The sequence below is a fragment of the Callithrix jacchus genome, chromosome 22, assembly GCF_049354715.1.
Source record: "Callithrix jacchus isolate 240 chromosome 22, calJac240_pri, whole genome shotgun sequence".
Classification (NCBI taxonomy): Eukaryota; Metazoa; Chordata; class Mammalia; order Primates; family Cebidae; genus Callithrix; species Callithrix jacchus.
Window position 1 is genome coordinate 47,852,712 of NC_133523.1, and position 27,497 is coordinate 47,880,208.

At 48.8% G+C, this 27,497-nt stretch overlaps 1 protein-coding gene and 1 pseudogene across 3 annotated transcripts in view; one reads left to right on the top strand and one right to left on the bottom strand.

Moving 5' to 3' along the window:
* NLRP2 (NLR family pyrin domain containing 2) overlaps window positions 1-26,149 on the top strand; it is a 45,550-nt gene extending 19,401 nt beyond the window's left edge. For both annotated transcript variants that reach the window (XM_035285328.3, XM_035285329.3), the window contains 10 exons: window positions 2,923-2,997; window positions 3,879-3,938; window positions 4,391-5,957; window positions 8,559-8,729; window positions 9,974-10,138; window positions 12,891-13,061; window positions 13,374-13,544; window positions 16,558-16,728; window positions 19,303-19,473; window positions 25,769-26,149. In XM_035285328.3, coding sequence (XP_035141219.3) covers window positions 2,923-2,997; window positions 3,879-3,938; window positions 4,391-5,957; window positions 8,559-8,729; window positions 9,974-10,138; window positions 12,891-13,061; window positions 13,374-13,544; window positions 16,558-16,728; window positions 19,303-19,473; window positions 25,769-25,907 — 2,861 coding nt within the window. In that variant the 3' untranslated portion in view covers window positions 25,908-26,149. The remainder of the gene's footprint in view (window positions 1-2,922; window positions 2,998-3,878; window positions 3,939-4,390; window positions 5,958-8,558; window positions 8,730-9,973; window positions 10,139-12,890; window positions 13,062-13,373; window positions 13,545-16,557; window positions 16,729-19,302; window positions 19,474-25,768) is intronic.
* Window positions 20,121-22,404, bottom strand: LOC144580864 (serine/threonine-protein kinase WNK3 pseudogene; annotated as a pseudogene). Its single transcript, XR_013531139.1, has one exon. The product of XR_013531139.1 is annotated as a serine/threonine-protein kinase WNK3 pseudogene (transcript).
* Window positions 26,150-27,497: the final 1,348 nt, after the last annotated feature.

Sequence of the window (27,497 nt, forward strand, 5' to 3'; positions counted from 1 at the left end):
CAGAGCGAGACTCCATCTCAAAAAAAATACAAAATTAGGTCGGGCTTGGTGGCTCACGCCTGTAATCCCAGCACTTTGGGAGGCCGAGGCAGGTGGATCACAAGGTCAAGAGATCAAGACCATCCTGGTAAACAAGGTGAAACCCTGTCTCTACTGAAGATACAAAAATTAGCTGGGCATGGTGGCACGTGCCTGTAATCCCAGCTACTCGGGAGGCTGAGGCAGGAGAATTGCCTGAACCCAGGAGGCGGAGGTTGCGGTGAGCCGAGATCGCGCCATTGCACTCCAGCCTGGGTAACAAGAGCAAAACTCTGTCTCAAAAACAAACAAACAAACAAAAAATTAGCCAGGCATGGTGGCACATGCCTGTAATCCCAGCTACTGGGGGAACCCACACAGGAGAATCACTTGAACCTGGGAGGCAGAGGCTGCAGTGAGCTGAGATTGTGCCACTGCACTCTAGCCTAGGCAACAGAGCAAGACTCCATCTCAAAAAAAACAAAGAAACAAACGAACAAGCAATACTCCGCTGAGTACTAAGAATATAAAGAAATCCGGCCAGGCGCGGTGGCTCAAGCCTGTAATCCCAGCACTTTGGGAGGCCAAGGCAGGTGGATCACGAGGTCAAGAGATCGAGACCATCCTGGTGAACATGGTGAAACCCTGTCTCTACTAAAAATGCAAAAAAAAAATTAGCTGGGCATGGTGGCGCGTGCCTGTAGTCCCAGCTACTTGGGAGGCTGAGGCAGGAGAATTGCCTGAACCCAGGAGGTGGAGGTTTTGGTGAGCCGAGATTGCGCCATTGCACTCCAGCCCGGGTAACAAGAGCGAAACTCTGTCTCAAAAAAAGAAAGAAAGAAAGAAAGAAAGAGAGAGAGAGAGAGAGAGAGAGAGAGAGAGAGAGAGAGAGAGGGAGGGAGGGAAGTAAAGAAAGAAAGGAAGGAAGAAAGAAAGAAAGAAAGAAAGGAAGGAAGAAAGAAAGAAAGAAAGGAAGGAAGGAAGGAAGAAAGAAAGAAAGAAAGGAAAGAAAGAAATCCCAGCGTTCTCATCCCTGCTCCCAGGGAGGAGCTGGTTATGCAGGTGGAGAGCAGTAAGACCTGGGAAGCTGAAACACGATAGTATTTGTTGGAAACTGGTACATACATACCCAGTAGGGAAGGATAAGCTTGGCCTTTCAATATGGATAAGCTAGAGACTTTTTCTTTTTTGAGATGGAGTCTGGCTCTGTTGCCTAGGCTGGAGTGCAGTGGTGCAATCATGGTTCACTGCAGCCTTGACCTCCCAGGCTCAGGTGATCCTCCTGCCTCAGCCTCCCAAAGTGCTGGGGTCAGGGTGTGAGCCATGACACCTGGCCCTTACCAACTATTTATATCCTGAAGATTTTTGTTTGTTTTTGAGACAGGGTCTTGCTCTGTTGCCCTGGCTTGATTGCGGTGGCAAGATCATAGTTCATTACAGCCTCAACCTTCCAGGCTCCGGTGATCCTCCGACCTCAGCCTCCTGAGCAGCTGGGACTCAGTTGTGCACTGCCATACCTGACTAATATTTGTATTTTTGGTAGAGACAGTTTCACCATGTTGCCAGATATGGTGTGAAACTCCTGGTCTCAGTTGATCCTCTCACCTTGACCTCCCAAAGTGCTGGGATTGCAGACATGATCCACCACACCTGGCCATGAAGACCCTTTTGGAGACAGAGCCTTGCCCTGTTGCCCAGGCTGGAGTGCACTGGTGCAATCTCACTGCAGCCTCCACCTCCTGGATTCAAGTTTCTCCTGCCTCAGTCTCCCGGGTAGCTGGGACTACAGGCGCACACCACCATGCCCAGCTAATTTTTGTATTTCTAGTAGAGATGGGGTTTCACCATGTTGGGCAGGCTGGTCTTGAACTCCTGACCTCATGATCTGCTAACCTCAGCCTCCCAAAGTGCTTGGATTACAGGCAGGAGCCACCATGCCTGGCCCATTTTAATTTTACCTACCTCATCAGAAACTAGGGAGTTAGACTGGTGGTGACTCATGCCTGTAATCCCAGCATTTTGGGAGGCTTAGGTGGGCAAATTACCTGAGGTCAGGAGTTCAAGACCAGCCTGACCAACATGGATGAAACTCTGTCTCTACTAAAAATACCAAATTAGCCGGGCATGGTGGCTCATGCCTGTAATCCAAGCTACTCAGGAGGCTGAGGCAGGAGAATTGCTTGAACCCAGGAGATGGAGGTTGCGTTGAGCCGATATTGTACCATTGCACCCCAGCCTAGGCAACAAGAGCGAAACTCCATCTCAAGAAAAAACTAGGGAATTAAAAAAAGATAAGAAAAGAAAGTAGGGAGTTAATCCTCAAAGCCTTTCCAGTGACTTTATGCATGAGTCCTGCGTGTGTGTGTTTCACACCATGTGTTCTGAACTACTTAGGAGTCTTCTCACCAGAAAGGCACTTAAACCTGGGATCATGGTCTCCTTTTTTTTTTTTGAGACAGTCTTGCTCTGTCACCCAGGCTGGAGTGCAGTGGCGTGATCTCGGCTCACCGCAACCTCCGCCTCCTGGGTTAAGGCAATTCTCATACTCAGCCTCACGAGTAGCTGGGATTACAGGCACGCACCACCACGCCTGGCTAATTTTTGTATTTTTAGTAGACACGAGGTTTCTCCATGTTGGTCAGGCTGGGCTCGAACTCCTGATCTCATGATCCACCTGCCTTGGCCTCCCAAAGTGCTGGGATTACAGGCGTGAGCCACCACGCCCAGCCCGGCCACATACTTCCATTTTTATATCCAGTACCTTGTCAACATCGACTGTCCTAAGCTAGTAAATTAGCTAATCTAGGCGTAAGTATTGAGACTCAGTGGTTGCATTTGAGCCAGCCTGGAGTCCCACTGCCAGCACAGCCACAGGCCTGTAGTGTCCCCTCTATTTTTTTTCAGAGACAATACGGAAAGGAGAACCAGAGCCTGTAGACCTGGATGAAATGCTGGTGCACTTCAAGGCAGAAGCACAAGGTGGGTGTTAGGACCTCCGACGTCAGAGTCCGCTGAGGGAAGCTGCCCTCTCCTGCCGCTTTCTCCTGTTCCTCTGGAGAACCCCAACTCTCCCCAATCTCATTTTCTCCGCTATTTTTAATTTGCCTACTGTCTACTGGAGAATGCCAAACTCCCTTCCATAAGAATAGAGGAAAGGCCAGGCGCGGTGGCTCAAGCCTGTAATCCCAGCACTTTGGGAGGCCGAGGCAGGTGGATCACGAGGTCAAGAGATCGAGACCATCCTGGTCAACATGGTGAAACCCCATCTCTACTAAAAATACAAAAGAAATAGCTGGGCATGGTGGCATGTGCCTGTAATCACAGCTACTCGGGAGGCTGAGGCAGGAGAATTGCTTGAACCCAGGAGGTGGAGATTGCAGTGAGCCGAGACTGTGCCATTGCACTCCAGCCTGGGTAACAAGAGCGAAACTCCGTCTCAAAAAAAAAAAAAAAAAAAAAAAGAATAGAGGAAAGAACAAACATTACAGAGAATTGGAACGCTGTACAAAGTTAGGAGCATGTTGCAGAGAGGTTTCTCTTTGTTTTTCTTTTTTTTAAAGGCTCACACCACCACACTTGGCTAATTTTTGTATTTTTAGTAGATATGGAGTTTCTCCATGTTGGCCAGGCTGGTCTCGAACTCCGGAGCTCAAGTGATCTGCCCACCTCGGCCTCCGAAAATATTGGGATTATAGGCATGAGCCACTGCACCGAGCTGGAAGACATTTATAACTTATTTGCTCTATCTGTTGCCCTCTGGGTCCTGTCAGCTGACTCCTTTTCCCTGTTTGGGACTCCACAGGAAATTCACCTGTTTTTGTGTCAAGCTTACATGAGTTTGTACTTTTTCGCGTTTACAGAAACAGAGGAAGATGTCAGCAGCCTGAGAGAAGCTGAAGCCTTGAAAAAAGAAATGCCAGGTCTGTATCCTGTCTTCCTGGGGTGAGCAGCTTGGGGTCAGGTTTCGCTTTCTAAACTTCAAGTCCTTTTTTTTTTTAATGGAGTCTCACTCTGTCACCCAGGCTGGAGTGCAGTGGCGTGATCTCGGCTCACTGCAACCTCCGCCTCCTGGGTTCAAAGAATTCTCTGCCTCAGCCTCCCAAGAAGCTGGGACTATAGGCTCACCACCACGCCCAGCTAATTTTTGTATTTTTAGTAGAGGTGGGGTTTCGCCATGTTGGTCAGGCTGGTCTTGAACTTCTGACCCGTGAACTGCCCGCCTCCGCCTCCCAACGTGCTGGGATTACAGGCGTGAGCCGCTGCACTCGGCCTCAAGTCCTCTTTTTACGCTCCTGTGTAACGGAAAGCATGCTTCGTTTTTTGCTGTGAATTACCAATTGCATCTTGTCTATTCCTTCCCTCCCCACTGAAGGGAAAGAGGACAGGCACAGGAGCATATTGAAGATGAAGTTCCGGCAGATGTGGGAGGCCTGGCCCGGAGCCAGCAGAGGGGTCCAAGCTGTGGCTCAGAGATACATGACTCTGATCCCATTCAGCAACCCCAGGATACTTCCCGGGCCCTTCCCACACACGGTGGTGCTCCACGGCCCTGCCGGCCTTGGGAAAACCACGCTGGCCAAGAGATTAATGTTGGACTGGACAGAGGACAACCTCAGCCACAAATTCAAATACGCTTTCTACCTCAGCTGCAAAAGGCTCAGCCGCCTGGGCCTGTGCAGTTTTGCAGAGCTGGTCTTCAGGGACTGGCCGGAATTGCAGGGTGACGTTCCAGACATCCTCGCCCAAGCACAGAAAATCCTGTTCGTGGTCGACGGCCTCGATGAGCTGGGAGCCCCACCCGGGGCGCTGATCCACGACATCTGCGGGGACTGGCTGAAGCCGAAGCCGGTGCCGGTCCTCCTGGGGAGTTTGCTGAAGAGGAAGATGTTACCCAAGGCCGCCCTGCTGGTCACCACGCGGTCCTGGGCCCTGAGGGACCTCCGGCCCCTGATGGAGCAGCCCATCTACATAAGGGTGGAGGGGTTCCTGGAGGAGGACAGGAGGGCCTATTTCCTGACACACTTTGGAGAGGAGGACCAAGCCACGCGTGCCTTTGAGCTGATGAGAAGCAACGCGGCCCTGTTCCAGCTGGGCTCGGCGCCCGCGGTGTGCTGGATGGTGTGCACGAGTCTGAAGCTGCAGATGGAGAATGGGGAGGACCCGGCCACCATCTGCCACACCTGCACGGGGCTGTTCCTGCACTTTCTCTGCAGCCGCTTCCCGAAGGGTGCACAGCTCGGGGGCACGCTGCGGGCGCTGAGCATCCTGGCTGCGCAGGGCCTGTGGGCGCAGATGTCCGTGTTCCACAGAGAGGACCTGGAGAGCTTCAGGGTGCAGGAGTCCGACCTCCGCCCGTTCCTGGACAGAGGCATCCTCCGCCAGGATAGAGACTCTAAAGACTGCTACTCCTTCCTCCACCTCAGCTTCCAGCAGTTTTTCACTGCGCTGTTCTACGCCCTGGAGAAGGAGGAGGAGGACAGGGACGGCCACGCCTGGGACATTGGGGATGTGCAGAGGCTGCTCTCTGGAGAAGAAAGAGTCCAGAACCCCGACCTGATCCAAGCGGGACACTTCTTATTCGGCCTTGCCAACGAGAAGAGAGCCGCGGAGTTGGAGACCACTTTCGGCTGCGTGATGTCACGGGAGATCAAACAGGAACTGCTGCGGTGCGACATCATTTGTGAGGAGGACAGATACTCAACCTTGACGGACCTGAAGGAGGTCTTACACTGTCTGTACGAGTCTCAGGAGGCGGAGCTGGTGAAGGCGGTGATGGCCCCGTTGAAAGAAATATCCGTGCACTTAAGCGCTGCAGACATTGTGCCCTCTTCCTTCTGCCTCAAGCATTGTCGGAACTTGGAGAAAATGTCACTGCAGGTGATAAAGGCAAAGCTCCCGGAGAATGTCACTGCCTCTGAATCAGATGCTGAGGCTGAGAGGTAAGAACCGTTTCTCTCCACTGGTCCTTCCGTCTTCAGCCTCATCCCAGGGCCCCTTAGGAGGAGGCCAGAGCTTCCTGGGACTGTGGCTTAGAGTCAGAAATTCCCTCTTGTTGGGCTTCCTTTTTTGTTGCTGTTTTGAGATGGATTCTTGCTCTGTTGCCCATGCTGGAGCTGGAGTGCAGTGGTGGGATCTCAGCTCACTGCAACCTCCACCTCCCAAGTTCAAGCAATTCTCCTACCTCAGCCTCCTGAGTAGCTAGAATTGCAGGCATGCACCACCATGCCTGGCTAATTTTTGTATTTCTAGAAGAGATGGGGTCTCACCATGTTGCCCAAGCCCCTCTCGAACTCTGGACCTCAAATAATCCACCTGCTTTGGCCTCTCAAAGTGCTGTGACTATAGATCTAAGCCATCACGCCCGGCCTTTTTTTTTTTTTTTTAAGTTGAAGGCTGGACTTAAACTCTTGGGCTCAAGCAATCCTTCTGCCTTAGGCTCCACAGTAGCTGGGACTAGAGGTGTGCACTGCCATGCTTGATGCCAGTATAAATTTTTTTTTTTTTGAGACAGAGTCTTGCTCTGTCATCCGGGCTGGAGTGCAGTGACGCAGTCTTGGTTCACTGCAACTTCACCTCCCAGTTTCAAGCGATTGTCCTACCTCAGCCTCCCCAGTAGCTGGGACTACAGGTATGCACCACCGTGCTTAGCTAACTATATTTTTAGTAGAGATGGAGTTTAACTACGTTGGTCAGGCTGGTCTCGAACTCCTGACCTCAAACGATCTACCCACCTTGGCCTCCCAAAGTGCTGGGATCATAGGAGTGAGGCAGTACACCTGGCCTCCTGCTGGACTTTCTTCCTGCTTCACAGTCAAGGTGAAAGGTACAATGTTGTGAATAGGAACAGAAGCTTTGGAGTCAGACCTTGTTTTGAGACCTGACTCCTCTTTAGGTGGACAATCGTTGATAAGGGCTCCACCCGTTTCCCTGTTTCTGTGTCAGCTGTGTAAACTTCAGGAGATCTACCATGTGACTGTCCCCTTTTTTTGGCACGACCGCTGGAAGGGCATTAAAGTTTGTACTTAGAGGATAATCTCCTAAAACCAGAGGTTTTAACTTAGTTTCTCTCTCTCTTTTTTTTTTTTTTTTTTTTTGAGATGGAGTTTTGCTCTTGTTACCCAGGCTGGAGTGCAATGGCGCGATCTCGGCTCACCACAACCTCCACCTTCTGGGTTCAGGCAATTCTCCTGCCTCAGCCTCCTGAGTAGCTGGGATTACAGGCACGCACCACCGTGTCCAGCTAATTTTTTGTATTTTTAGTAGAGATGGGGTTTCACCATGTTGACCAGGATGGTCTCGATCTCTTGACCTCGTGATCCACCCGCCTCAGCCTCCCAAAGTGCTGGGATTATAGGCTTGAGCCACTGCACCCAGCCTTTTTTTTTTTTTTTTTTTTTTTTTTTGAGACAGAGTCTTGCTCTGTTGCCAGGCTGGAGTGCAGTGGCACAATCTCAACTCACCGTAACCTCCGCCTCTGGGTTCAAGCAATTCTGCTGCCTCACCCTCCCGAGTAGCTGGGACTACAGGCGCACGCCACCAAGCCCAGCTAATTTTTTTTTCTTTTTCTTTTTGAGACAGAGTTTCACTTTTTTGCCTAGGTTGGAGTGAAATGGCACAATCTCAGCTCACTGCAATTGCAGGCACCCGCCACCATGCCCAGCTAATTTTCATATTTTTAGTAGAGACTGGGTTTTGCCATGTTGGTCAGGCTGGTCTCCAACTCTTGACCTCAGGTGATTTACCTGCCTCAGCCTCCCAAAGCGCTAGGATTACAGGTGTGAGCCACCATGCCCACACTGTATTCCCAATCTTTTATCTATGATATGTTTAGCATTTTAACTTATTTTTACCCTCTATTGGATTTTTGTGTAAGAAGTATAAGTTCGGCCAGGCACAGTGGCTCACACCTGTAATCCCAGCACTTTGGGAGGCCGAGACAATGGACAGATCACTTGAGGTCAAGAGTTCGAGACCAGCCTGACTGACATGGAGAAACCCTGCCTCTATTAAAAATAGAAAATTAGCTGGGGCCAGACAAGGTGGTTCACGCCTGTAATCCCAGCACTTTGGGAGGCCGAGGTGGGTGGATCACGAGGTCAAGAGATCGAGACCATCCTGGTCAACATGGTGAAACCCCGTCTCTACTAAAAATACAAAAAATTAGCTGGGCACGGTGGTGCGTGCCTGTAATCCCAGCTACTCAGGAGGCTGAGGCAGGAGAATTGCCTGAACCCAGGAGGCGGAGGTTGCGGTGAGCCGAGATCGCGCCATTGCACTCCAGCCTGGGTAACAAGAGCGAAATTCTGTCTCAAAAAAAAAAAGAATGAAACTCCATCTCAAAAAAATAAAAAAACCAGTAGAACTTCTTTCTCCTGTGATGTGTCTTGGGCATTGAGTTGTCTGACAGTGGTGATAAATGATTAAATGGTCCAGCTTTCAATTCTACTTGTGTATTAGGGGTGTGTGCCCAGAGAAGCCCTAAACACTTTGGCCATGACGGATGCACGTTTGATGTGACCCCCTTCTTCCTTTCCCTGCAGATCCCAGGATGATCAACACCTGCTTCCTTTCTGGACGGATCTTTGTTCCATATTTGGCTCAAACAAGGATCTAATCACTCTAGAAATCAATAATAGCTTTCTTAGTGCCTCACTGTTACGGATCCTGTGTGAACAAATAGCTTCTGACACCTGTCATCTCCAGAGAGTGGTGTAAGTAGAAACTAATTCATGAACTAAAATCCTTAGGATGTGAAAGTTTTACTTTTTTTTTTTTTTTTTTTTTTTTTTTTTGAGACAGAGTTTCACCCTTGTTACCCAGGCTGGAGTGCAATGGCGCGATCTCGGCTCACCGCAACCTCCGCCTCCTGGGTTCAAGCAATTCTCCTGCCTCAGCCTCCTGAGGAGCTGGGACTACAGGCACGCACCACCATGCCCAGCTAATTTTTGTATTTTTAGTAGAGACAGGGTTTCACCATGTTGACCAGGATGGTCTCGATCTCTTGACCTCGTGATCCACCCGCCTCGGCCTCCCAAAGTGCTGGGATTATAGGCTTGAGCCACCGCGCCTGGCCAAGTTTTACATTTTTAATATTGGAGCAATATTCAAATTCCTGTCCTAGACTCTAAGTGCTCAAGACACGAGGAATTGAGAGAGTCCTACCAGCCTTAAATTTGTCTTGTGGGATAATCATATAAAGTAACTTTAGTGGCAGGGCACAGTGGCTCACACCAGTAATCTCAGCACTTTGGGAGGCTGAGGCGTATGGATAACTTGACATAAGGGGTTCAAGACCAGCCTGGCCAACATGGTGAAACCCCATCTCTACTAAAAATATTTTTAAAAATTAGCCAGCTCTGGTGGCAGGTGCCTGTAATCCCAGCTACTTGGGATGTTGAGGGTTGAGGCAGGAGAATTGCTTGAACCCAGGAGGCAGAGGTTGCAGTGAGCTGAGATCATGCCACTGCACTGCAGCCTGAGCAAACAGACTCCATCTCAAAAAAAAAAAAAAGTTAAAAGGGGCTGGGGGCGGTGGCTCACGCCTGGAATCCCAGCACTTTGGGAAGTCAAGGCCAGGGGAATCACTTGAGGTCAGGAGTTCAAGACTAACCTGGCCAAGATGGCAAAACCCTATCTCTACTAAAAATATAAAAATTAGCTGGGCGAGGTGGCAGGCACCTGTAACTCCAGGAACTCTTGAGGCTGGGGCAGGAGAATCACTTGAATCAGGGAGATGAAGGTTGCAGTGAGCCGAGATCATGCCACTGCACTCCAGCCTGGGTGACGGTGAGACTCTATCTCAAAAAAGAAAAAGAAAATCTGTAAAGATGGACAAAAATCTAAACATGGAGAAAAAGTTTCTGAAGTTTAAATACATTGTTTTTAAACTTGTATTTCTGTTTAAGTGCAATAGAGATACAGACACTCAACATTTCACTTTGGTGCTTTTTTCTAGGATCAAAAACATCTCCCCAGCTGATGCGTATCGGAATCTCTGCCTAGCTCTTCAAGGTCAAAAGACTGTAACATATCTAAGACTTCGAGGCAGTGCCCAGAACGATACACTTCCTGCACTGTGTGAGGTCCTGAGGCACCCAAAATGTAACCTGCAGTATCTCGGGTACACCTCTTCGTCATGAAAACCCTTCCTCATACCAGCAGCTACCACAGCTTATACGGCAATTTTGTGTCAATTAGGAAAAGTTGGTGACTGACTAGAAACAGTATTAAGGGCAGATGTCCCAGGATACAGCATGGGTTGAACTTGAGTTTCCACTTGCTTGAGCAGTGAACAACCTGGACAACCATACGTGAGGACCCTGAGTCCAGAGAAACTCCCAGAATCATCTTTACCTTTTTTTTTTTTTTTTTTTTTTGAGATGGAGTTGTCCAGGCTGGAATGCAGTGGCATGATCTCAGCTCACTGAAACCTCTGCCTCCCATGTTCAAGCAATTCTCCTGCCTCAGCCTCCCAAGTAGCTGAGATTACAGGTGCCTGCCAAAACACCCAGCTAACTTTTGTGCTTTTTTTTTTCTTTTGAGGCGGAGTCTTGCTCTGTCACCAGGCTGGAATGTGGTAGTGCAATCTTGGCTCACCGCAACCTCTGCCTCCTGGGTTCAAGTGATTCTCCTGTCTCAGCCTTCTGAGTAGCTGGGACTGCAGATATGAACCAACATGCCCAGCTAATTTTTGTATTTTTAGTAGAGATGGAGTTTCACCATGTTGGCCAGGCTGATCTCGAACTCCTGACCTCCAATGACCCACCCACCTTGGCCTTCAAAATGCTGGGATTACCAAAGTGTGAGCCACTGCGCCTGGCTGATTTTTTGTATTTTTAGTAGAGACAGGGTTTCACCATGTTGGCCAGTCTGGTCTCAAACTCCTGACCTCAAGTGATCTGCTCACCTCAGCCTTACCAAGTGCTGGGATTATAACCATGGCCACTCCCCCTGGCTAATTTTTGTATTTTTAGTAGAAATGGGGTTTCATCGTGTTAGCCAGGCTGATCTAAACTCCTGGCCTCATGATCCACCTGCCTTGGCCTCCCAAAGTGCTGGAATTATAAGCATGAGTCACCATGCCCAGCCACTAAATTCTTAATAAACACATTGATATCTGAAATAGGAAGAGAGTCTCCATACAAGTTCAGTGTTGTTATGGGGTTTTTCTTTTTTTTTTTTTCTTTTGGAAGCAATTAACATGCTACGTTCCAATTTCCTACTGTTAACAGTTTAAGCTCTAAAAGAAAAAAAGCGGGCCAGGTGCAGTGGTTCACTCCTGTAATCCCAACACTTTGGGAGGCTAAGATAAGGAGATCATGAGGTCAGGAGTTCAAGACCTTCCCGGCCAACATGGTGAAACCCCGTCTCTACTAAAAATACAAAAATTAGCCTGGTGTGGTGGCGGGCACCTGTAGTCCCAGCTACTTGGGAGGCTGAGGCAGGAGAATTGCTCGAACCCAGGAGGCGGAGGTTGCAGTGAGCCAACATCATGCCATTGCACTCTGGCCTGGTGACAGAGCGAGACTCCATCTCAAAGAAAAAATTAAAGAAAAAAGTGGTTTTTAGCTGAATTCTAGTGAATTTTAGCCACGTGGCAGGTATGCCACTTGGCAATTCTTGTGGATTATGAACTTGAATGCTTAAAATGGGAGTATGACTCATTTCTAATTTAAAGCCGAAAGAAATGAGGATAAGTAATTAGACCATGTTTTCTTTTTTTTTTTTTGAGACGGAGTTTTGCTCTTGTTACCCAGGCTGGAGTGCAATGGCGCGATCTCGGCTCACCGCAACCTCCACCTCCTGGGTTCAGGCAATTCTCCTGCTTCAGCCTCCTGAGTAGCTGGGATTACAGGTACGCGCCACCATGCCCAGCTAATTTTTTATATTTTTAGTAGAGACGGGGTTTCACCATGTTGACCAGGATGGTCTCGATCTCTTGACCTCGTGATCCACCCGCCTCGGCCTCCCAAAGTGCTGGGACTACAGGCGTGAGCCACCCGGCCCCATGTTTTCATATATAAAAATAAAACCAGGATATAATTTTTAAAAAAAAACGTGACTCCGGAGACCAAAAGGATTTCTAAACATTCCAGCGAGATTTTTTTTGCCCGTCAGAGGCTTTATGAATAGAATATGGTGCCGTGTTCTGTGACATGCTCAGTTGAATGGATTTCTGAGTGTTTCTCAGCCTGTGGGCCCCAGAGCAAGAGCAGCTGCATCACCTGGAAACTTAGCAAAATGCAGATTCTTGGGTCCTAGCCCACCTTCTCTGAATCATGGGATATGGCCTATGAATTTGTTCTAACACATTTTCCAGATGAACATAGAGCACCTTGAAACATAGGTTAGTGGGGCCGGGCACAGTGGCTCATGCCTAAATCCCAGCACTTTGGGAGGCCGGGGCGGGTGGATCATGAAGTCAAGAGATTGAGACCATCCTGGTCAACAAGGTGAAACCCCGTCTCTACTGAAAATACAAAAATTAGCTGGGCAAGATGGCACGCACCTGTAGTCCCAGCTACTCGGAGGCTGAGGCGGGAGAACTGCCTGAAACCAGGAGGTAGAGGTTGCTGTGAGCTGAGGTTGCCTCACCGCACTCCAGCCTGGGCAACAGAGCATGACTCTTTCAGGAAACAGTGAAACATAGGTTAGTGGCCTCTGCATCGAAGTTTTTGTTACGTTGACTGAGGTTCTATATTTCTAGCTGATTCCTGGGCGATCGTGATGCTGCTGGTCCGGGCACCACACTTTGACAACCAGTGACCCAGATCATTCAAGTCAGGGTGTAACATAAGCAGTGAGATGGGAACCAACAACGGTCCCCTGGCACTGGGATTCTCAGGGATGACTTGTTCCGGTTTCTCCCACAGGTTGGTGTCTTGTTCCGCTACCACTCAGCAGTGGGCTGATCTCTCCTTGGCCCTTGAAGTCAACCAGTCCCTGACATGCGTAAACCTCTCCAACAACGAGCTCCTGGGTGAGGGTGCCAGGTTGCTGTACACCACTTTGAAACACCCAAAGTGCCTCCTGCAGAGGTTGTCGTAAGTGTCTTCTCTTCAGAGCAGCTGTGGTTTCCGTCTGGGGCGGTAGATGAGAAACGGTCATGGCTGGCTTGGCTGTGTGGAGCCCCTCGCTGATAGGAACCCCTGTTCCCATGTTGAGATCTGGACAGATGGCTTCTCAGTCTTGTTCTTCTCTCGTTCCTCCTCCTTCAGATGATCACCAGGGTGTGAGAGAGGGTGGGGAGTTCACGAGAAGGGCTTTGGGATGCTAGCGTTTGGAGATGGCCGAGAAGGCTGAAATTGGAAATGTCTCACCATGTTGCCATTTGTGATTCTTTTGTTCTAACACAGGTTGGAAAACTGTCACCTTACAGAAGCTGATTGCAAGGACCTGGCTGCCGTTTTGGTTGTCAGCCGGGAGCTGATGCACCTGTGCTTGGCCGAAAACCCCCTCGGGGATACAGGGGTGAAGTTTCTGTGTGAGGGCTTGAGTTACCCCGAGTGTAAACTACAGACCCTGGTGTAAGTCCCCAAGTCCCTGCTGACTGCCTGTGTGCGTGGATGTATATGCATACCCCCATGCGCACACACACACGCTGGGTTCGAGTACGGTGTTTATAAGAATACTTAATTTCGGCCGGGCGCAGTGGCTCAAACCTGTAATCCCAGCACTTTGGGAGGCCGAGGTGGGTGGATCACAAGGTTAAGAGATCGAGACCAACCTGGTCAACAAGGTGAAACCCCGTCTCTACTAAAAATACAAAAATTAGCTGGGCAGGGTGGCATGCACCTGTAGTCCCAGCTACTCAGGAGGCTCAGGCAGGAGAATTGCCTGAACCCAGGAGGCGGAGGTTGCAGTGAGCCGAGATTGCACCATTGTACTCCAGCCTGGGCAACAAGAGCGAAACTCCATCTCCAAAAAAAAAAAAAAAAAAAAAAGAATGCTTAATTTCTCTCAATGCTCCAAGCATGATGCTAATGTTTATAACTGGTGAGACCTGGGGAGACGATGATAGGAAAAAAATATAAGAAGTAGTAGTAGTATAAAAAAAGAAGAAAATGAAAATAAAAAAGTAGTAATATTCTGTAGGGATTTGGAGGATGTAGCTGGTTTTCTTTTTCTCTTTTTTTATGTATATATTTTAGACGTGGGGTCTTACCATGTTGCCTAGGCTGGTCTCAAACTCCTGAGCTCAAGCCATCTGCCCATCTTGGCCTCCCAAAATGCTGGGATTACAGGCCTGAGCCATCGCACCCCACCTTGTTTTTTTCTCTTAATCTGTGTTCTTAGAACTATAGCTGTATAACGCAAATCACAGGTAATTGGTTGTAGATGGAAGCTATTTTCTTTCTCTTATTTTTATTTATTTTTTTTTTTTTGAGACGGAGTTTCGCTCTTGTTACCCAGGCTGGAGTGCAATGGCGCGATCTTGGCTCATCGCAGTCTCCGCCTCCTGGGTTCAGGCAATTCTCCTGCCTCAGCCTCCTGAGCAGCTGGGATTACAGGCACGCGCCACCGTGCCCAGCTAATTTTTTGTAATTTTAGTAGAGACGGGGTTTCACCATGTTGACCAAGATGGTCTCGATCTGTTGACCTCGTGATCCACCCGCCTCGGCCTCCCAAAGTGCTGGGATTACAGGCTTGAGCCACCGCGCCCGGCCCTTTCTCTTATTTTTAATGAACGATTTGCAAATCACGCAGCCTCCTGAGCCAGTGTAGGCTGACTCTCTGGGGAAGCTATTGGAAGCTACACGCTCAATATAATCCTCCCGTTAATACTAAAATCATAGGATGGGTAGCCGGGTGCAGTGGCTCACGCCTGTAATCCCAGCACTTTGGGAGGCCGAGGCGGGCAGATCCCTTAAGGGCAGAAGTTCAAGACCAGCCTGGCCAACACAGTGAAACCCCATCTCTACTAAAAATTAAAAAATTAGCCAGGCGGGGTGATATATGTCTGTAATCCCAGTTACTCAGAAAGCTGAGTCAGGAGAATCACTTGAACTCGGAAGGCAGACGTTGCAGTGAGCTGAGACTGCACCACTGCAGTCCAGTCTGGGAAATAGAGTAAGACTGTTTAAAAAAAAAAAAAATTACGGGACGAATCTTTAGAAAGGAATTAGGGCTGGGCACTGTGGCTCACGCCTGTAATCTCAGCACTTTCAGAGGCCAAGGCGGGCAGGTCACCTGAGGTCAGGAGTTTGAGACCAGCCTGGCCAATATTGTGAAACCCCGTCTCTACTGAAAATACAAAAATTAGCTGGGCATGGTGGTGCGTGCCTGTAATCCCAGCTACTCGGGAGGCTGAGGCAGGAGAATCACTTGAACCCGGGAGCAGAGGTTACAGTGAGCCGAGATGGCACCTGGGTGACAGAACAAGACTGTCTCAAAAAACAAAACAAAACAAAAAAACTGTGTCTGCACTGATGGTTTCTGTTCAGAGACTTTTTTTCTCTTTTTTGAGACGGAGCTTCAGAGTTTCGCTCTTGTTGCCCAGCCTGGAGTGCAGAGGCACAATCTCGGCTCAGCACAACCTCTGCCTCCCAGGTTCAAGCAATTCTTCTGCCTCAGCCTCCCCAGTAGCTGGGATTGCAGACGTGTGCCACCACGCCTGGCTAATTTTGTATCTTTAGTAGAGATGGGGTTTCTCCATGTTGGTCAGGCTGTTCTCAAACTCCTGAGCTCAAGGGATCCACCCACCCAGCCTCCCGAAGTGCTGGGATTAGAGGCGTGAGTCGCTGTGTCCCGCTGAGAATCCTTTTTCCTTCTCTGACTTCTGTTGCCACCTGCACTCCTTGGCTTGTGGCCCCTCCTCTGACTTCAGCAGCATAGCATGTTTGTTGCAGCCTTGCTCTGGCTCCCTTGTCATGTCACCTCCTGCTGGCTTCAACTCTCGGCTCCCTCTTATCAGGGTCCCTGTGATTGCATTGGATCTACTCAAATAAACCAGGACAGTCTCCCCATCTTAAGATTCTCAGTCACATCTCAGCCAGGTGTGGTAGCTCACACCTGCAATCCCAGCACTTGGGGAAGCTGAGGCAGGCAGATCACCTGAGGTCGGGAGTTTGAGACCACCCTGACCAACATGGAGAAAACCCCATCTCTACTAAAAATACAAAAACATGGCGAAACCCCATCTATACTAAAAATACAAAAATAGCTGTGCGTGGTGGTGCACGCCTGTAATCCCAGCTACATGGGAGGCTGAGGCAGGAGAATCGCTTGAACCTGGGAGGTGGAGGTTGCAGTGAGCCGAGATTGTGCCATCACAATCCAGCCTGGGCAAAAAAAGCAAAACTCCATCTCAAAAGATTCTCAGTCACTTCTAGGAGGTCCCTGTTGCTGGCAGGGCCAGAGGTTAGGACTTGGACATCTTGGGGGAGGCCATTCTTCTGTCCACCACACCACCCCATGATTCCATTCCATGTCACCATTGCCTCTAAGAGCGTCCGAAGCCCATGGCTCGGAGCTGAAGGTGCATCACACCAGCGAGAACTAACAGGTTTGGATTTTCTTCTTTGTGTGGGTGATTTCTAGGCTGTGGAACTGTGACATAACTAGCAAAGGCTGCTGTCACCTCGCAAAGCTTCTCCACGAAAAATCAAGCCTAACGAACTTGGATCTGGGGCGGAATGACATAGGAGTTCCCGGAGTGCAGGGCCTATGTGAGGCTTTGAAGAAACCACTGTGTAACTTGAAACGTCTGTGGTGAGTCACCTCATAAGTTCAACTTACTACGTTTACACCTTATTGAATCTGTGTCTAATGTAAAACAATCGGGGAAGGAGACTCCTCGGTGAGATAATTGAGAGGACCTGAATGGTCAGTCGAGCATGCACTAGGATGGCTAGAGGAGTATGTTCTAGTCTGTCATGCAAAGACCAGCCATGGCATTTTGAGGATACAAGGCCTCAAGCCATTCAGATGAAATCACTGCCAACACCCCACATTCAGAGAGGTAGGAATTGGGCCGGGCGCGGTGGCTCACACCTGTAATCCCAGCACTTTGAGAGGCCGAAGCAGGTGGATCACTTGAGGTCAGGAGTTCAAGATTAGCCTGGCAGACATGGTGAAACCCCATCTCTTTTTTTTTTGAGACGGAGTTTCGCTCTTGTTACCCAGGCTGGAGTGCAATGGCGCGATCTCGGCTCACCGAAACCTCTGCCTCCTGGGTTCAGGCAATTCTCCTGCCTCAGCCTCCCGAGTAGCTGGGATTACAGGCACGCACCACCATGCCCAGCCAATTTTTTATATTTTTAGTAGAGACGGGGTTTCACCATGTTGACCAGGATGGTCTCGATCTCTTGACCTTATGATCCACCTGCCTCGGCCTCCCAAAATGCTGCAATTACAGGTGTGAGCCACCGCGCCTGGCCTTGTGAAACCCCATCTCTACTAAAAATCCAAAATTTAGCCTGGCATGGTAATCCCAGCTGCTCAGGAGGCTGAGGCAGCAGAATCCCTTAAACCCAGGAGGTGGAGGTTGCAGTGAGCTGAGATCACATCGTTGCACTCCATCCTGGGTGACAAGAGCGAGACTCCCTCTCAGAAAAAAAGACGCAGGAATTGGACCTCATGCCAGAAAATGCAGGTGAATGGTCTCAAACCAGCTGTCGTACAGATCCCATGTGAGTTAGGTACAATCTAATGCACTTGAACCTGAAATCCTCCCTGGAAGGGAATCTTAATTTGATTGCAGTTGGGTGAAGTGGCTCATGCCTGTAATCCCAGCATTTTGGGAGTCTAAGGCGGGCAGACTGCTTGAGGCCAACAATTTAAAAACAGCCTGGCCAGTACAATGCAAACTCTGTCTCTACTAAAAGTACAAAAATTAGCTGGGCATGGCTGTGCACGTCTGTGCTCTCAGCTACTCAGGAGGCTGAAGTGGGAGAATCACTTGAGCCTGGGAGGAAGAAGTTACAGTGAACTGAGAGCACTCCAGCCTGGATGACAGAGTGAGATCCTGTCTCAAAAAAAAAAAAAAAAAAAAGGCACCTTTTTAATCACTCACTGACACGGGCAGAGGGGCAAAAAGTTTGAGTTAGGTCGAGGCTGCAGTGAGCCAAGATGGTGCCACCACACTCCAGCCTGGGCAACAGAGTGAGACCTTGTCTCAAAAGAGAAAAGAAGTGGCTGGGCACGGTGGCTAACACTAGTAATCCCAGCACTTTGGGAGACTGAGGCGGGTGGATCAACTGAGATCAGGAGTTCGAGACCAGCCTGGCCAACATGGTGAAACCACGTCTCTATTAAAAACACAAAAATTAGCCAGGCATGGTGGCACATAGCCATAATCTCGTCTATTTGGGAGACTGAGGCACGAGAATTGCTTGAATCTGGGAGGCCGAGGTTGCAGTGACCCAGGATCACCCCATAGCACTCAAGCCTCGATGACAGAGCGAGACTCCATCTCAAAAGAGAGTAACTTATAAGATGGAAGTTACTTAATACTTAACCGCTCTGCTCAAAACCTTCAGCTCTTCCCTAGGTCAATCCAAATAAAATTCTGTGTTTACGGTGGCCTCAGGGTCACCTCTTACCTGTGTCCTCATCTCTACAGTCCTCCCTGGCTCACTCTCATGCCGGCTGCCTGGATGTTCTGTTCTACATGTCAATCACATGCAACCCCAGGGCCTTTGCACAAGCTCTTTCTCTGCCTGGAGAACCCCCAAACTCTGTGACCCAGTCTCTTTACCCTGTCATCTCCAACCATTTAGCTGGAACTCCCAGTTACTCCCTGTATACACCTCGACCTTAACCCCTTGGACACTCCATATTTTCCTGTTAGATGAGTCTTGAGGGCAGAGTTTTTGTTTTGTTTTGTTTTTGAATAGATTTTTTTAAAAATTTTTTAGCCAAGAGACTGTCAATCAATGTTATAGTTTTTTTTGAGACAGAGTTTCCTTCCGGTTGCCCAGGCTGGAGTGCAATGACACAATCACTGCTCACTGCAAACTCCAGCTCCCGGGTTCAAGCGATTCTCCTGCTTCAGCCTCCCAAATAGCTGGGACTGTAGGCACACACCACCACACCTGGCTAATTTTGTATTTTTAGTAGAGACAGGGTTTCTCCATGTTGCCTGTGCTGGCCTCGAACCCCTGACCTCAGGTGATCCACCTACCTCAGCCTCCCAAAGTGCTGAGACACAGGCCTGAGCCACTGCGCCCGGCCGAGACTTCTGTTGCTCATGCAGATCCCCAACACCCAAGGGTGCACCTGACTCACAGGAGGGTGCCGGTCAGCACTGGCTGAACAAACGTGTTGATTTCTGCCTTTCCCCAGGTTGTGGGGATGTTCCATCCCTCCGGCCAGCTGTGAGAACCTCTGCTGTGTCCTCAGCTGCAACCAGACCCTCATCACTCTGGACCTGGGCCAGAATTCCTTGGGGTATAGTGGAGTAAAGTTGCTGTTTGAAACCTTGACACGTCCAAATGGCACCCTCCAGACACTCAGGTACGATCCACGTACGCCCCCTCAGGTATTCTCCGGGGTAGTAGGTTTAGGGGAAGCATAATCACAGGAATCTGCCGTAGGAGACTGATCCGGCTCTCAGCCGTGGTGTCCGTCCACCCGATGAGTCTCCCATAGATTCCTTCTGCTTTGTCGGGTAAGGTGGCTCAAAGAATGAAACTCATACTCAGTCGGCAACCAAGAAGCTAGGTCTGTGGCTTTAGTGAGGGGGAGTTCCGGAGTCAGCCATTGACACCTGAGAGAAAGCAAATCGCAGATCTCAGTTCATGCTTGTGGGAAGAGATCTGGCGTGTCAGCCTTGGAAGTGTGTTCTCTGGGTTGAGTCTGCTGTCTAATGACAGGAGTCTGGGATATAGATGCAGAGTCTGGGATAGGACCAGTTACCTGCTGTCCTTTTCTTTTTTCTTTTTTTTTTTTTTTTTTTCTTTAATAACATTATGGGATTTATTTTAAAATAAGCAAATAATACTTTGATAATTAATTTATTTTTCTTTTATCGAGACAGAGTCTCGCTCTGTCACCCGGGCTAGAGTGCAGTGGCGCAACCTCAGCTCACTGCAACCTCCGCCTCCGGGGTTCAAGCGATCCTCCCGCCTCAGCCTCCCGAGCAGCCGGGACTACAAACGTGTGCCACCACGCCCAGCTAATTTATTTTGCATTTTCAGTAGAGATGGGGTTTCACCATGCTGGTCAGGCTGGTCTCAAACTCCTGACCTCGTGATCCGCCTGCCTTGGCCTCCCAAAGTGCTGGGATTATAGGCATGAGCCACTGTGCCCAACCTTTATCTGTGGAACCTTCTGAACAGTTAATGGGGAAACCTGGGGTTGAGTCAGTTTTGGCTGCTTCTGTAACCCTGAAACTTGCTAGTAATGTCCTACTAGTTGCTGAGATGAATAAATTTGCCCTGGAACATTTATTTCAGCCTGCGGGATGTTAGAAACCATTTGAGAGCCCATCATTTGATTTGAGGAATAGGCTACACTGGGCTGACTTGAAGTATCTGAATGTATAACTGATGCAGCTCCTGTCTCAGACAAATTGTCACCTGTAACAGAGGAGCAGTGCTGCTGTGGTTTTCTTTGTAGAATCTGTTGTCTAACATGTTGATCAACTTCAGTTTCTTCACATTCAGCCCCAGTTTGCTGAGTGGGAGCAGGGGGCAAACTTGTATTCTGGGGCTGAGGGAATACATTCCCCACAGACTTGCACTGAGAATCCCTGCGTTCTTCCAAGCAGCCAGTAGGCTTCTTCTCCCTTGTCTTCTTTATTGGGGTCACCCGGTCTCTAATGGATTTAGCAACAGCTTTGGAATCACTTTCATGAAAGAACCCAGACTTGACCATTTCATATGCTACTTCCTCAGGTGTATCTGTTTCTAAATTGAAACTAAATTCAAGAGCTTCATTGTCCTTGTGTTTGCCTTTCAATTTTTTAGGGTCTTCAACCCAGAGTCTTAAAGCCAGGGATGAATTTGAGCAATCATCTTCTTCTGCTAACTCCACCCTCAGTCCTGTATCCTCAGCAAAAAATGCGTGGTTTAATAGGTCCCTGATAGACAACCTTTCAGATTTGTTTTGACGAATACATCCTTCAATGATTTCTTTCACTTCAGGATCAGTGACTTTATTGAAGCTGGCTGGTTTTATGCCACTAGTTACTTTACGGTATATTTGAGCTGCATTCTGACACTCAGAATAAGGATACTCTGACGTGGCCATTTCCAGCATACACATTCCAAAAGCATAAACATCTACAGATTCATCATAGTGTTCTTCATACATCTCTGGGGCCATAAATTCAGGAGTTCCAATGACACTCTTAGCAAATGATGTGCGCATTAAGGTGGCTAATCCTAGATCACCAATCTTCACAGATCCAGTGGGTCCCGTGATGAAAATATTGTCACACTTCAGATCCCGGTGAATAATAGGAGGAGTCCTAGTGTGCAAGAACTGCAACCCCTTTAAAATTTGCCTGCACCAGCTCCTTAAGACCTTTGGTTTCATGACTTTAAATCGTTTTAAGTACGTCTTTAAGGTTCCAGATGTCATTAGTTCAGTAACTAATACGATACATTTCTTTCCTTTTAATATAGATTCCCAGGAATCATAAAATCGAACTATATTGGGGTGCTGGAGACCCTTCGACATCTCTGCTTCTTCCTTGAATCTTTGCTGCTCAGCTTTGGTTAACTTTCGATCCTGCAGCTCACACCAAGCAACCTCAACCCATGTTTCAGTGTCCAGTCCTTTATACACTGTTTTAAATGCTCCTCTTCCTAGTTCTATGTCAAATTTCAGGAATCTGCCACTAGGAGAAGTAGCTACAGCCTTCATTTCTGCTTCTTCTTCCATTTCCTTTTCATTTTTCTCCTTGAAACAATCTTTTGAGATTTCCGAGGTTGACTTTGAACACTGTTCATATTTAACTTCTTGTCCACCTCTCAGCACATTTGAAGGAAGTTTATCTACTCTTGGAATATTCGTTGCAGCCTTTATTCTCTCATCTTTCGGGGACGATTTGGCAACTTTGTCATCTTCTGTCATTTCAACACTCTTTCGGAAAAATCTCTTCCTTTCTACGGTTTCCCCAGAAGCAGAGAAGGTGCTGGTTTTCTCCTTTAGTCTAGCGTCTACTGTCAAAGTTGCAGCAACCTGAGGAACTCTGTTTTCAAGTGAAATTCCATCAGGTTTCTCAGAATCTTCTGTGCTGGCTGGATCTCCTGAATCAGTGGCCATTGTAATTAAAGTTGGCACTAAAATTTTTCCTGTTTCTAGTCTTCAGTCCAGTTACATCTCAGGTATCAGAATTATTAGAATGGACTTCCTTTTGTGTGGTCATATATTTCCATAGCAACCTGTAATCCCAGCTGCTCGGGAGGCTGAGGCAGGAGAACCGCCCAAACCTGGGAGGTGGAGGTTGCAGCGAGCCAAGACTGCGCCACTGCACTCCAGCCCGGGTGACAAAGCGAGGCTCGACGCCATTTTGCCGCGAACAATGGCCCTCTGCCCTGACGGTCCTGCTGTCCTTTTCTTTTCCTGTTTTTTTTTTTTTTTTTTTTTTTTTTGAGATGCAGTTTTGCTCTTGTCACCCAGGCTGGAGTGCAATGTCGCAGTCTCAGCTCACTGCAACCTCCACCTCCCGGGTTCAAGCGATTCTCCTGCCTCAGCCTCTCGAGTAGCTGGGATTACAGGTGGCTGCCACCACGCCTGGCTGATTTCTGTATTTTTAGTAGAGACAGGGTTTTAACATGTTGGCTAGGCTGATCTCGAACTCCTGACCTCAGGTGATCTACCTGTTTCAGCCTCCCAAAGTGCTGGGATTATAGGTGTTAGCCACCATGACCAGCCCTTTTTTGTTTTTTGAGGCAAGAACTCACTATGTCCTCCCAGGCTGGAGTCGAGCAGCACGACGACAGTTCGCTGCAGGCTCACCCCACCTCCTGGGCTCAAGCCGTCCTCCTGCCTCAGTCCCGGAGTAGCTAGGTTTACCATGAGCCTGCACCCAGCCATGGCTGCTGTCTATCTGCTCATGAGAGCCAGTTGTCACTGGGTTGTGTTTTTTTGTTTGATTTTTTTGGTGGGGTGGGGAGGCTTGAGCCAGGAGCGTTGCTCTGTTGCCCAGGCTGGAGTGCAGTGGTGTGATATCTAACTGCAACCCCTGCCTCCCAGGTTCTCGTGCCTCGGCCCCCCAAGTAGGTGGGATTACAGGCATAAGCCATCAAATCCAGCTAATTTTTGTATTTTTAGTAGAGACGGGGTTTTGCCATGTTGGCCAGCCTGGTCTTCAACTGCTGACCTCAGGTAATCCACCTGCCTTGGCCTGCCAAAATGCTGGGATTACAGGCATCAGCCACCACACCAGCTATATTAATTAATTAATTTATTTATTTATTTATTTATTTATTTTTGACACAGAGTTTCACTTTTGTTGCCCAGGCTGGAGTGCAATGGCATGATCTCAGGCATCTGCCACCATGCCCAGCTAATTTTTTTTTTTTTTTTTTTTTTTGTGACGGAGTTTCGCTCTTGTTACCCAGACTGGAGTGCAATGGCGCGATCTCAGCTCACCGCAACCTCTGCCTCCTGGGTTCAAGCAATTCTCCTGCCTCAGCCTCCCCAGTAGCTGGGACTACAGGCACACGCCACCAAGCCCAGCTAATTTTTGTATTTTTAGTAGAGACGGGGTTTCACCTCGTTGAGCAGGATGGTCTCGATCTCTTGACCTCGTGATCTACCCTCCTCGGCCTCCCAAAGTGCTGGGATTATAGGCGTGAGCCACCATGCCCGGACTAATTTTTTGTATTTGTAGTAGAGACAGAGTTCACCATGTTGGCCAGGCTGGTCTCGAACTCCTGACCTCATGATCTGCCAGCCTCAGCCTCCCAAAGTGCTGGGGTTAGAGGTGTGAGCCACTGCACCCAGCCGTACCCCCACATTATTTTAGCTGCAGACAGGGTACCTGCTCGAGCCAGTATGTGGTTGGATAGGTGTATTGACAATCTCAAACAGCAAAACTGATAGCAAAAGTCAGAACTATCGTCCTAATAAGTATGACTACTAATATCTTCTGGTCTCTTAATTTTATACATATTTTGCCTTAATGATTCCTTTTTCCTGTCCTGCCTCCCATTTCCACATACACATGGCTAAATATGGCTACCACAGAATCAGGCTGTGATCATCACAGGCCGATAAATGGTGGCAGTCAGCTGGTTTCTTATAGCCAGGCTGGGTGCAGAGGACAAAAGCTGGTCTGGCTGGCTTGGTTCAAGGTGTGCATCTCCTCTGTTGAACTGGTACTCCTGGGTCTCCCAAGTAGAAGTTGCCAAGGTGGGTGATGGAGCAGGTAGGCAGGTATTGGCGCTGTAGCCCAGCCGTCCCCAGCAATTCCATTCCTCTGAATGATCATCAGCAAGCATCTAAAACTGCACAGTGGCTTTACACCATGACAGGGTTAATCTGCTATCTTCTCCTCTATCAGATCAACATGGCTGGGAACAAGAAGAAAGAGGAATGAACAAAAGGATTAAAAAGGGAAATGAAAGTCTTTAATTGTTTATTTATTTCTGAGACAAGATCTCATTCTGTTGCTCAGGCCTGGAGTGCAGTGGCCTGATCTTGGCTCACTATAACCTCTGCCTCCCAGACTGAAGTGATTCTCCTGCCTCAGCCTCCTGAGTAGCTGCGGCTATAGGCGTGTACCTCCACACCCAGCTAACTTTTATGTATATATATATTTATGAGACGGAGTTTCACTCTTGTTACCCAGGCTGGAGTGCAATGGCACGATCTCGGTTCACCGCAACCTCCGCCTTCTGGGTTCAAGCAGTTCTCCTGCCTCAGCCTCCTGAGTAGCTGGGATTACAGGCACGCGCCACCATGCCCAGGGAATTTTTGTGTTTTTAGTAGAGACGGGGTTTCACCTTGTTGACCAGGATGGTCTCAATCTCTTGACCTCGTGATCCACCCGCCTCCCAAGTGCTGGGATTATAGGCGTGAGCCGCTGTGCCCGGCCAACTTTTATATTTTTAGTAGAGATGGGCCTCAACCATGTTGGCTAGGCTGGTCTTGAACTTCTGACCTCAAGTGATCCACCCACCTCACTCTCCCACAGTGCTGGGATTACAGGCGTGACCCACCGCACCTGGCCTCATTTTATATTTAAAAATAAAAAATAAGCAAATCAGGCCAGGTGCGATGGCACATGCCTGTAATCCCAACACTTTGGGAGGCTGAGGTGGGTGGATCACGAGGTCAAGAGATTGAGACCATCCTGGTCAACATGGTGAAACCCCGTCTCTACTAAAAATACAAAAATTAGCTGGGCATGGTGGCGCGTGCCTGTAATCCCAGCTACTCAGGAGGCTGAGGCAGGAGAATTGCCTGAACCCAGGAGGCGGAGGTTGCGGTGAGCCGAGATCGCGCCATTGCACTCCAGCCTGGGTAACAAGAGCGAAACTCCGTCTCAAAAAAAAAGAAAGAAAAGAAACACACAAAAAATAGCTGAGTGTGGCAGCCGGTGCCTGTAGTTCCAGCTACTCGGGTGGCTTCAACCCGGGAGGCAGAGGTTGCAGTGAGCTTAGATGATGCTACTGCACTCCAGCCTAGGTGACAGAGATTCCATCTCAAAAAAAAAAAAAAAAAATCAATATGGAATGCTCCTTTGCCACACAGAATAATCAGGAAAGGTGACCCATGCTCTGTGCCTCTTGGAACTTTGAAACAAGTCTCCTTGACACAAAAAGTAACCTTTTCTTCCCCCATTGTACCCCAGGTTGAAAGTAGATGACTTTACTGATGAACTCGATACGCTGCTGACTGAGATAGAAGACAGCAACCCGCAGCTGACTATTGATACCGAGAGTCAAGAGCCCTGGAAGAAAAGGCCTTCTTCTCGCTACTTCACTGTCTGAATCCCCCCAGAGTCCTTCATTCTCAGGGAAGACAAGCATTTCCCAGGTGTTGGTGAACTGCCTGCGACTCCCCCCACCCTGCCCCCTCTCCTCGGGGAAACGAGCTGGTTGCTGGGCCAGGTGTTTTAGCCACGGTTCTGCCTCTGGTTCACGTAGAACCTGCATACGTCCTTGACCTTGTTACGTATGAAACGTCTGTATCACGGGTGTGTGGAGGGAAATAAAGGTGAGAGCATTCGCAGATGAAGCTGTTACGTAGTAATGGGCTGTGACCAGTTAGAGAAAAGATACCTTACTGGGGAGAACTTGGGGGTGGGGGAGGGACTGTGTTTAGTTGCATTGATTTCTGTCGCTTTGCCAGTCTTTGCCTTCGTATTTCCTTTTGCTTTCTTTCTTGAGATGGAGCTGCACTCTGTTGCCCAGGCTGGAGTGCAGTGGTGTGATTTCAACTCACTGCAACCTCCGCCTCCCAGGTTTAAGCAATCCACCTGCCTCAGCCTCCCCAAGTGCTGGAATGACGGACATGAGCTATCGCGCCTGGCCTCCAGAGCATCTTTATTCTCAGGTTCGGCAGGAGGAAGGGGGAAAGTTGGTGAAAGAGGCATGCAGTTTGAAAGGGACATTGCGTGAAGAAACCAAGGTTTCTTATTGTCCACACTGTTAACGTTTTGAGGCTAGATCACTGCTTGCTGGTTAACATGGTCCTGTACGTTGATAGGGGTTTGGCACCATCCCTAGCCTCCACTGACCAGAGGCCAGCATCCTCACAGCTATGATGACCAAAAGTGTCTCTGAGAATTAGAAAATACTTCCTGAAATGCAAAATTTCCTTAGGTTGTGAACCATTGTGATCTAGCCCCATCTTTAAGAGAAGAAATTGAAGCTGGGTGCAGTAGCTCACACCTATAATCCCAGCACTTCAGGAGGCTGAGGTGGGTGGATCACAAGGTCAGGAGTTCGAGACCAGCATGGCCAATATAGTGAAACCCTATCTCTACTAAAAATACAAAAAATTAGCTGGGCATGGTGGCAGGTGCCTGTAATCCCAGCTACTCGGGAGGCTGAGGTATGAGAAGGTAGAGGTTGCAGTGAGCAGAGATCATGCCACTGTACTCCAGCCTGGGCAAAAGAGTGAGACCTCTCAAAAAAAAAAAAAAGGAAGAAATTGAGTAATGTATGCACATTCGTTTAGGAACTGTATTGACACACCAGGGGTCCATAAAATGTAACCGTGCACTCATAATTGACCATCTTTCTCCAACGTGTGTATTTCATCTGGCCGCCCTCATGACAGGTAAGTACTGAAAACTGAAATGGAGCACATGGGTGAATCTGTAGGTGTTCAGAGGTGAACAAGTGCTGCTGTCTTGTTTCTCACACCTCCTTACCTGTGACCGCCCACCTCTGCCCACCACTGAGTTCTGAAAATGTGGCCTCAGGCTCACAGCAGCATTAGCACTTGCTTGCTCTCGATCTCCTCACATTGATGATCAAGAACAAAGTATTGGCCGGGCACGGTGGCTCACACCTGTAATCCCAGCACTTTGGGAGGCCGAGGCGGGTGGATCACGAGGTCAACAGATCCAGACC